This window comes from Myotis yumanensis, unplaced genomic scaffold (assembly GCF_028538775.1).
Source record: "Myotis yumanensis isolate MYYU_CA2020_CCGP unplaced genomic scaffold, mMyoYum1.0.hap1 SCAF_16, whole genome shotgun sequence".
Classification (NCBI taxonomy): Eukaryota; Metazoa; Chordata; class Mammalia; order Chiroptera; family Vespertilionidae; genus Myotis; species Myotis yumanensis.
Genome location: NW_027223767.1, coordinates 52,657,652 through 52,667,301, shown reverse-complemented (window position 1 = coordinate 52,667,301; position 9,650 = coordinate 52,657,652). Strand labels below are relative to the sequence as shown.

At 66.8% G+C, this 9,650-nt stretch overlaps 2 protein-coding genes across 2 annotated transcripts; one reads left to right on the top strand and one right to left on the bottom strand.

Annotated features, from left to right (window-relative positions):
- Positions 1–461: 461 nt before the first annotated feature.
- On the bottom strand, positions 462–1,925 carry NDUFAF8 (NADH:ubiquinone oxidoreductase complex assembly factor 8). The gene is made up of 3 exons (XM_070394092.1): positions 1,627–1,925; positions 1,396–1,506; positions 462–731 (listed from the first exon to the last, which is right to left on the bottom strand). Exons 1-3 carry the CDS (start codon positions 1,708–1,710, stop codon positions 702–704), a joined length of 225 nt encoding a protein of 74 aa, XP_070250193.1. The 5' UTR covers positions 1,711–1,925; the 3' UTR covers positions 462–701.
- Positions 1,926–2,032: 107 nt separating this feature from the next.
- Positions 2,033–8,557, top strand: TEPSIN (TEPSIN adaptor related protein complex 4 accessory protein). Its single transcript, XM_070394091.1, has 13 exons — positions 2,033–2,106; positions 2,847–2,919; positions 3,123–3,214; positions 3,343–3,436; positions 3,892–3,959; positions 4,082–4,160; positions 4,254–4,325; positions 4,578–4,781; positions 5,417–5,591; positions 5,698–5,811; positions 5,922–6,000; positions 6,163–6,297; positions 7,177–8,557. Exons 1-13 carry the CDS (start codon positions 2,059–2,061, stop codon positions 7,732–7,734), a joined length of 1,791 nt encoding a protein of 596 aa, XP_070250192.1. The 5' UTR covers positions 2,033–2,058; the 3' UTR covers positions 7,735–8,557.
- Positions 8,558–9,650: the final 1,093 nt, after the last annotated feature.

Genomic DNA, 9,650 nt, shown 5'->3' with positions numbered 1-9,650 from the left:
ATCTGAGACCCGGGGTTCACCACTTGGGGAGAGCCGGGCTAATTCCGGAGTTTTAAGAGGAGACAGAACTCAGGGACCGTGTGACCTCCGTGCCCCTGGAGGGGCTTCTCGGAGCAGCCCAGCTCCCAGCAGGTGGCGCCCAGGAGCTGCGGGCTCAGAGGTGGGGGTGGGGGTGTGTGTGTGTGTTTCTCAGGACAGGGATCGGCTCGGTCCCGGGGAGACTGCAAGGGGCGCGGGGTGACCCCACAGGGGAGGGGCCTGCAGGCTCGCTGCTCTAGAAGCTGCGGGGCTCCTACACCCGCCCTGGGGCTCGGCCTTCACCGCCCTCCACGGGAGGCCCCCAGCCGCTCCTGCTCCCTCCAAGGCCAGGCCAAGCGGTGTCGGGCCTGGGGCTCTCCCTCCCGCTCAGTCTCGCAGGTTTGGTGCCTCCTGTCAACCCACAGGCAACGTCCAGAGGCGTCTGAGGTTCGGGTGACATTTTATTGGTGAGAATTCTCTAAAAAACGAGGCCCCGGAGGCACGCGTCCCGCAGCCCACGGGGGCGAGGCCAGGTCCCGCGCACCCTGCGCTCAGTACCAACACCTGGGGAGACCGGTGGGCCTCCTGCCGGTTCCCCCGGCCCGTCCTACCCTCCCCGTGTGCGCGACGCGGGCCAGCCCTCCGCCCACGGCTCCTCCTCAGGGCCAGGCGCCGGGTCCGGCCTAGGGGCCTCCCTTCAGGGTCCGCTGGGCCTGGAAGATGAAGGACGTTGTCTGAACGCGCTGTTTCCAAGGCAGACGTGGCTCCAGAGGAAAAGCGCCGGGAAACGCATCTCCCTGCGAGCGCCTTGGAGGAGGGGCCCCCATCTCCCTGCAAGCGCCTTGGAGGAGGGGCCCCCCATCTCCCTGCGAGCGCCTTAGAGGAGGGGCCCCCCATCTCCCTGCGAGCGCCTTGGAGGAGGGGCCCCCATCTCCCTGCGAGCGCCTTGGAGGAGGGGCCCCCATCTCCCTGCGAGCGCCTTGGAGGAGGGGCCCCCCATCTCCCTGCGAGCGCCTTGGAGGAGGGGCCCCCCATCTCCCTGCGAGCGCCTTGGAGGAGGGGCCCCCATCTCCCTGCGAGCGCCTTGGAGGAGGGACCCCGCTAGGGCGCAGCGGGGCTGGAAGGCGGGGTGTGGGGTTCTGGGTGGGCAGCCCCACCCCCGCCCTGACGACGGCACCAGGGGGTTCACCAGGCGCTTTCCACACCCCGGAACCCCCTCGCGCAGGGGCTGGGGCCCCCCACGCTCCCCACCTGCCGGGCACACGAGCTCGTGGCGCGGGGTCGCTCGACACCGCCCGCGGGAGAAGGGAGGGGGCCAGCGGGACCCGCCCCCGAGGCGGGGCTGGGAGTGGGGCCGGGAGGGGCGCGTCCACCTACCGCGGCGGCGAAGCAGCGCCGCAGGGCCTCGAACTCCTGCGCGCAGAGGTCCTTCCTCAGGCGGCCGCCCGGGGCCGTGGACGCCTGCACGCAGCGGCCGTAGGTGGCGGCCTGGGGACGGGCGGCGCGGGACAGGGTCGCGGCGGCCTCGGGGCCCGGCGCAGCCCCCTCCCCCAGTGCCCCACCCCCCGCCCCGTCCCGCAGGTGCTGCCCCGACCCAAGGCTCCTCACCTCAGCCCCACAGGCTGCCAGGCGCTCGGGGAAGGCGCGAAGGCGGCTTCGCACGCGCCCCCACACCGCTCCGTTCCCCGACATGAGCACCTCTTCCTGGTACCCGTGGGCGCCGCCATCTTGGGTCCGTCCCTTTCCGGAGAAGCACCCTTTGATAGGTTGACGCTTCCGTCCATCACCTCTCTTCCGCTTTCTAATAGGCCAGGTTTCAGCTCTCGCCTCTGTCTCTCCGGAACCGCGTTCCCCAGGAGCCCGCTAATTGGCTGGTAGGCTGTCTGTCATTGACCTGGGACTTCGGATTGGTTAAGGCTCAACTTGTTGACCTAACTCCGCCTCAGGGCCCGCCCAACGCGAGCGATTGGCCAGCGGGCCAGGCCCGCGCGGTGATTGGAGGGGCTGGGAGCGGGGCAGGGCCGGAAGGTGACCTGCATCATGGCCGCCACGCCGCTGCTGCGGGACCGGCTGAGCTTCCTGCACCGGGTGAGTGCGGTTGGTCTGACCCTGCTGCACGCCTCCCCCCGCCTCGCCCCGGGCCAGAGCCATCCGCCTCCCTGCCGGGGTCCCCGCGCCCCGGCCCCTCCCGGGCTCCCGCCCCCGCCCCCGCCGGCCCCTCCTCCCTCGCCCCCTGGTGTCGGTGGTGGGTGCGCGCAGCCTGGCGTGACAGTCGGGCACGTGTGACACCGGGCAGCTGCCTTCACGCTGTGGTGTGCGGCCCGCACTGTCCCGATGTCCCTGAGGCTGTGCCGTCCGCCGGCGGGCCGCGTGGGGAGCGGGTTTCCTGCTCCCGGCCCGCGCTGGTGAGTCAGCGCGTCACGGGCACCTGTTTGGCTGCTAACAAGTAAACACACGCACGTGCTCGGCTGTCGCCCGGCGGCTTATTTCCAGGGTCTGTTCCCTGAAGCGCCGCCGTGGGTGGGTCAGGCTTAGGGGCCACGTCACGCTGCCCATCTGCCCCGCGTGGGAAAGGCTCATCTCGGCTTTGGGCTTTGCCTTAAGTCGTCCTGCCCGGCTGTTAGCGAGGCGCCTGGGGGGACCGAGCAGAACGGCTCTTCTCCATGACTCCCGCCAGCTGCCTGCAGCCGATGCGACCATTGCTGTCCCCTCGCTCCCTCACCCAGCAGCGTGCCAACCCCGAGATGCGTGGACACCGGCCCCTGTGGTGGCCGTGGGCTCACCCCTGTGCACCACCCACTCATGGCGGGGCTCTCGCTGCCTTTCAGCTCCCGGTTCTCCTGAAGGGAACGTCGGACGACGACGCGCCGTGTCCGGGCTACCTGTTCGAGGAGATCGCCAGTATCCTCCCCGTGTCCCCACGCAGGGCCCTGGGCTTCTGTCCTCGGCGGCCGGGGCCCTTTCAGGAGCCCAGGAGGCCCCCGGTGCCCGATGCTCCTGAAACGCGGGCCTGGGGTGGGTGCCTGCAGGGAGGGACCCTAAGAGGTTCGGTGACAGTGAGGCCCCGGTCAGCTCGCTCCTTCCCTAACCTGAGCGCCTTCCAGAAATCTCCCACGAGTCGCTGGGCAGCAGCCAGTGCCTCCTGGAGTACCTCCTGAACCGGCTGCACAGCGGCTCCGGCCGCGTGAAGCTCAAGGTGAGGCCCCAGCGGCCGCAGACCCTCGGGGGTCAGGTCAGGCCTGAGCTCACACCGTGGGTGGTGAGGCGGGAGGCAGCCGGGGTGCCCTCTGGGCCTGGCCCCGCCCCACGTGACCGTCCCCCCAGGTGCTGAAGATCATGCTGCACCTGTGTGCCCACGGCTCCTCCTCCTTCCTGCTCATCCTCAAGCGCAACCCAGTCTTCATCCAGGAAGCGGCAGGTACCAGTCCTGCCGGCTGGCCGAGTGCCTTAGCCCCGGGAGCCTTCCGGGAGCCTGTGGGTTTTCCCTAAAGCCCCTGGGAACCGCTGAGGGGTTTTGAGCGGGTAGAGGGAGGCGGTTAGGTGGCAGGTGAGGAGCAGGGAGTCGCCGGGGTGACCGAGGCCTCGCTGCTGTGGGTGGTGAGGGGCCGAGGGGCTGCGGTGGCGCCTGTGAACCGTGTGGGCGGCGGGCCCTGAGGGGGAGCGGGCCTTCGCCAGGCTCGAGGGTGCAGGAGGGACTTTGACCTGGAGGTGAAGTCACACGGGATTGGAGGTCAGACCTGTTGTTTCAGAAACTCCCCTGGTGGGGGCGGGGCAGAACGGCGAGCTCACCCGAGGTGGGGAGGGGACGGGGGACTGGGGCGTCCAGCCCGGCATCGGGGGCAGCGCCTGCTCAGCCCGCCCCCCGCCCTGCAGGGTTCACGGGGCCCCCGGACCCCCTCCACGGGAACAGCTTGTACCAGCAAGTGCGGGCGGCCGCCCAGGTGAGCCCAGGACCAGCTCCCCCGGGGACCCCAGCGGCTTCCTGCTGTGTGTGGCCCTCAAGGTGGGGGTGGGGGCCCAGTCGGATGTGTGACCACACTGAGCGCCCTCACCTCCTGTCTAGGACTTGGGGAGCACCTTGTTCTCGGACACCTTGTCCCCTCCTCCCTGCTCCCAGCCTCCCAGGGCCCTGCCTCCTGCAGGTACGCAGCCTTGTCCAGGTCCGACACGGGGTTCCCTGGGGTGGGGCCTGGGGCTCCTCTCCGAGGATCAGGTGACTCGGGTCCCCCCCACAGGCATGGGCTCCCAGTCCCGGCCCCAGGGCGCCCTCCGGGGCTTCGGCTACAGCAGGGAGCACGGTCCCACGGGTGAGTGCTGCCTGGGCGCTGGGCGCGGGGACAGGGGCTTAGGGCAGGAAGGGCCGGTGCTGACAAAGGGCCCGGCCAGCCCAGTAGACGCGGGAGTGGGCGGGAGGCCCGCAGCCGGGCCACAGGGGCACGTGGGCTCGGGCTGAGCCCAGCCGCTGTGCTGACTGCTGGTTGCAGCTCGGCCCTCTGAGGCTTGGCTCCTGGAGTGGGAGGGCCGCTGGGGCCGCGCCATCTCCCTGTCGCTCTGTGCAGGCTCCACGGGGGAAGCCTTCCTCGCCACCCTCCAGAAGGCCGCAGAGGTCGTGGCCAGTGCCGTGCGCCCTGGGCCCGAGGGCCCCAGCTCCCAGGGGCCCCTGCTGCAGGGGGACGCCTACCAGCCTGCTGTGACGCCTTCCGCCAGCCACGGCCACCTCGCCCCTGCGAACCCACCCCCTGGAGCCCTGCTGGGGGCCCGAGGTATCGGGGTCTGACTCTCCCCGTCCGTGGCTCCTTCCTGCCCCTGCTGGGCTGAGCGGAGCTGAGGGCCGGCGAGAGGAGGGCAGCCTGCCCCACCTGACACACTGCCAGGGGCTCGGCCGGCCACCAGCACCACCACGTGTCCTGTGGCATCTGGTGGCTTCACGCAGGCGGTGCTGCCCGGCGTTAGCTCAGTGTGGATCGGCCCTGAGGCCCAGGCCCCAGCTCCTAGTGCAGGGCCAGACGTGGGCGGGGCCAGGAGCCCTTTCATCCCGTCTGCATGGCTCTGCCCGACGGCCCTCAGCAAGGGCTGGCCTCTAACTCATGCGTCCTGGGGGCCCGGGGCAGTGGCACAGGTTGACTGAAGAGCAAGGTGCTGGGAGACAGGAGGGGGGAGGTGTCCCCGAGTGACGAGGGTCTCCCCAAGCTTCGAGAGCCACGGTGCCCAGCGCTGCTGCTTCTCCCTGACCTGAGCCCTAGGCCGGTGTGTCCACCCGACCTCTGTGAGGGTGCACCCTGTCCACATCTTGGGGCGCCCTCCCTGGTCCCCTAGGTCCCCCAGTCTTGGGGTCCCCGGGAGTGGGTGTGAGGCCGTCTGAGGCCCCTGGGTCTCACCGTGATCACCTTTCTTCCAGCCGCAAGACACCAGCCGGGGCAGGCGGGCGGGGGCTGGGACGAGCAGGACAGCAGCCCCGGCTCCCAGGGTTCTTGCCAGGACAACGGCCAGAGCAGGGCCTCGGGCTCGGGCACTTGGTCGGGCAGTGACAGCCCCTTGGGGGCCAGCGGGGTGCCCGGCGACGTGGCTGAGAGGTGAGCCAGCCCTCGGCCCCTCCACATGTTCACTATCGGGGTCCCGCCCAGCGGGGTGTGATCTGGAAGAGCCTGGCCCTTCGCCCACCCGCTGTGCCCCCTGCAGGGTGGAGGCCATGACCCTGAGCGACTGCCGGCAGGAGCTGAGCCTGGTCCAGATGGTGACACAGGGGCCGCGCCCCTTCCTGAGCCAAGAGGAGGCTCAGCGCTTCGTCAAAGAGTGAGCCCCTGACCAAGGCTCCCCCCCCCTCCCTCCCCGCTCTCGCCCCCCGAGGGAAGGGCCTGGCCTCCTGCCCTGCCCACCTGTCCTGCCCGGTGCCCTTCCCGCAGGTGTGGGCTGCTCAACTGCGAGGCGGTGCTGGAGCTGCTGACCCGCCGCCTGGGCAGGCCCGGCGAGTGCGAGCAGATGGTGAGGATGTGCGGGCGGGCAGGCAGGCACGGTGACCCCCTCCCTGGGGTCTGCCCCGGGAGGGGTCGTGGGGTGAGCACAGGGGGCCAGCGGGGCTGCCAGGAGGCCCTGGGAACTTGGCCTTCCGGGTGGAGCCTGCTGACCCCCCTGCCGTCCCCGCAGAGAGCCCTGGGCGCCATCGCCGCCCTGGGGTGCACGGACCTGCTCTCCCAGGAGCGCATGCTGCTCCTCACCCGGCCGTGCCTGCAGGAACTCAGTGCTGGCAGCCCCGGGCCCGTGACCAGCAAGGCCACCAAGGTGGGCAGCGCCGGGCCCAGAGGAGTGGGTGCGGGGACCCCCCATCCCTCCGGGCTTTTCCAGACAGGCCCCTCGCTCCCCTGCCGCTTGCTGCCCTGGACAGGCCGTGCCCTAGAACAGCTCGGGGCCTCGCCTGCCTGTGCTCAGCCGCCTTACTGCCCAGCAGCTCTGTCCTGTGGGTCGCTTCTTCTTCCCTGTGGTTCAGCTCATGTGCAGCTTCCTGTAGGAAGCCCTCCTTGATTGCTCGGGTGGATCTATTTCACTTTCTCCACCTCGTGTCACAGCTCTAGGGTCTGTGCTTGGCTCCCAAATGGGCAGCTCCTGGAGGGCAGAAACTGTTCGTCCATCGAGCCCCACCCTGCTAGCGCCGGGATTGTGGGAGGCCGCCTGGGCTCTCACTGGCCCCCCCACCCACCCCGCAGCCGCCCATACCTCCCCTGCCTGTTGGCATCCCCCCGCTTCCTCTGTGGCCATTGGAAGTTCAGATCCTTAGTCTCCAGTCCCCGAATTGTCCATCAAACCATCGGCGAGGCTGTGGTGGCTGAAGGCACACTGTTCCCCCCGGGCCCCCTCTGCCTGTGCCACGGGTCACGCGGCGGGTCTGACGGCAGGGAAGCCGTTCACGAGGCAGCAGAGGGGAGGTCGCAGGCATCTGTGGGCACCTGGTGTGCCCGGTGTGTAAGCAGCTCGAGGCCCGGCAGCCCTCTGGGGGTGGGAGGGCAGCGCAGAGACGGCTCGTAGAGGACCAACCCGTAGCCCACTCTGCCCCAGCGGGCCCTGCCCTGGAGCGGCCTGGGGAAGGCCCCGGGGAGGGCCATGTGCCCTCCAGGATCCCCAGGACGACTGGGCCCTCACCAGTTCCCTTTCTCCGCCGTCCAGATCCTGAGGCATTTAGAAGCCTCCTGCCGACAGCACGCCGCCGCCCGGAGGCCGCAGGCCGAGCCCAGCCCCGCAGCCACGCGTGTGGGCGCGTCCGACCTGCTGACAGAAGCTGTGCCTTTCGCCGGGGGCCCTGCGTCTCTCCAGCCTCTGAGTTCCACCCTGCTCTCCCCCAGGGGCCCTGCAGCCCCTCCCGCCCTGGGTGGGTGCCCCCTCCCAGGCCTCGGGGACGCCAGGAAGGCCGAGCCCAGACTGGCAGGTTCCAGAGATCAGGAGCTCAGACCCGAGCAGGGCCGGTCGGGCTCAGACGCTCCCAATGGAGGACCGGAATCCGGCCTAGAACCCAGCGGCTGCCTGAGGGGCCCGGGGGCCAGCAGCGGCCACAAGTCCTTGTTTGCTGGCATGCAGCTGCTGGCCTGCCCCCGCCTGGCGGAGGCTGGGACTGGCGCCCAGGAGCCCCCGCAGCCCCCGCAGCCCCCTTGGACGTTGTCACACGGCGTGGCAGCCCCAGAGCCTCCTGGCTCAGAGCCATCAGCTTTCGCCTTCTTGAACTCATGACCTGGACAGTGACTGCACACGGTCCCCTCCGCCCTCAGCCCTGGTGTCTGTGTCGGCCTCTCCCTCTCACCCGGAGGCCTTGGTGCGGGGAGCAGCCCAGCCAGGAGAGCGCAGCGTGGCCGAGCCTCCAGGAATGAGAGCAGGAGCCACGAACTAGCCAGAGCCGCGTGGAGGCGGGGGAAGCAGCGGCAGGACTCGCAGGTGGCGGGCCACGGAGCCCCTCGGTGCTTGCAGGCCGGGGGCTGAGCTCTGGTGAAGGTTGGCAGCCGGCGCCCTGGGCTGCTGGGCCTCCTGCCTCGGCGCCCCTGGTCTGGCGCCCTGAGCACACTGTCCGGCCACGTGGTCCCATCTGCAGATGTCGTGGGGGCCCTCGGGGCAGAGGGTCCCGCAGTCTCCCTGGAGGGCGGGGAAGGAGGGGGAGCTGGTGATTGAGCTCAGAGGCCAGACCCCCTCGAGCTGTCTCATGGGGGGACGTGTCGGGAGGGGGCCAGGTGCAGACAGCCCGGCTAGGAGAGGGGGACCCTGGGCTGCCTCGGTTCTCCCCCTCCTCCCAGAGGCTGGCTCTCTGGCCTTGAACTCCTGTGGCCGCAGGGAACCCCACCTGCCTCGCTCTCGGAAACGGGTTGTGTGGATTTGGAACCTGCTTGGATCTCTGTATTTGGGCTCAGAGCCCTCCCTCTGCAGAAGGCCACGGGCAGCCACACACCGGCCCTGCCCGGGCCAGCTCCCTGTGTGGCCCCGGTGGGCGCCCTCTGTGGTGGCTGCTTCCTGTGGGCTGCAGGGCGGCCTCTCGGGGCAGCTCCGGGAACTTCCTAAATAAACCGGTCACCTCACCAAGTGCTTTTCCTTCTTGCGTGTGTGTGCTCACGCGTGTGTGTGCTCACGTGTGTGTGCATGTGCGTGCGTGTGCTCACGTGTGTGTGCGTGTGTGTGTGTGTGCACGGTGTACTCTAATGGAATAGCCTTACTAAGGGGTGCACTTGGAGGACTTCTCGAGTTAGGGACAGGCGTTATTTCTTCCTTAAATGTTCTGAAGAACTCCCCAGAACTGTCTGATCCTGTAATTTTCATAATTGCAAGGTTCTTAACTTTGAAATTCAATTTCTTAAATAGGTATAGGACTGTTGGGGGCATATATTTCTTTGTGAATTCCAGTTACTTGTGTCTTTTAAGGAATCAGTTTCATGAAAGTTGTCAAATTGTCCTTTTAATTTATGTTCCATCCTTCATTTCTGATATTGACAATGTTTTCCTCTCTTTTTCTTAGTCTGATTAGAAGTTTATTAATATTGAACTTTTCAGGGAACTAACTTCGCCTTTTATGCTTCTGCAGCTTTTGTGTTTCTGCTTCATTGATTTCTGCTCGTACTGCCTCAGTGGTGTTTATGTTTTTCCAGCTCCAGGTGGAAGTTTAGATGATTTTGTGTCCTAATATAAAGCACTTTAATGTGTAACTTGCTTCTCTGCTGCTTTGCCTGCATCCCAGGAGCTCTGACTTATTTTTATTCAGTTCAGAATAATTTCTAGCTCACCTGGAGACCTCCTTTTTGTCCAAGGGGTTATTTAAAGGTATGCTTTCCTGCTATTAATCGATACAGTAATTTAGCATTTTGTATAACTTAAATTTTATTGTCAAAAATTTTAGATTTTTGCTGAAGTGTGTTTTATGGCCCAGACTATGGTCTGTGTTGGGGAATGGTCCACGTGCATTTGATCTAGAACATAGATGAAAAAACCCTTAACAAGATACTATCAAAAAGCAAAAAAAAAATTAGCACAAAGAACGCAGCAATATGTAAAAAGTATAAGTGGGTAATCCATCGCGGTAAGTGGGATTTATCGGGGTGTGAAGGCTGGCTTCACACCTGGAAACCAGTGCCATTCGCCACATTCACACGCAGAGGGAGCAAGAGACA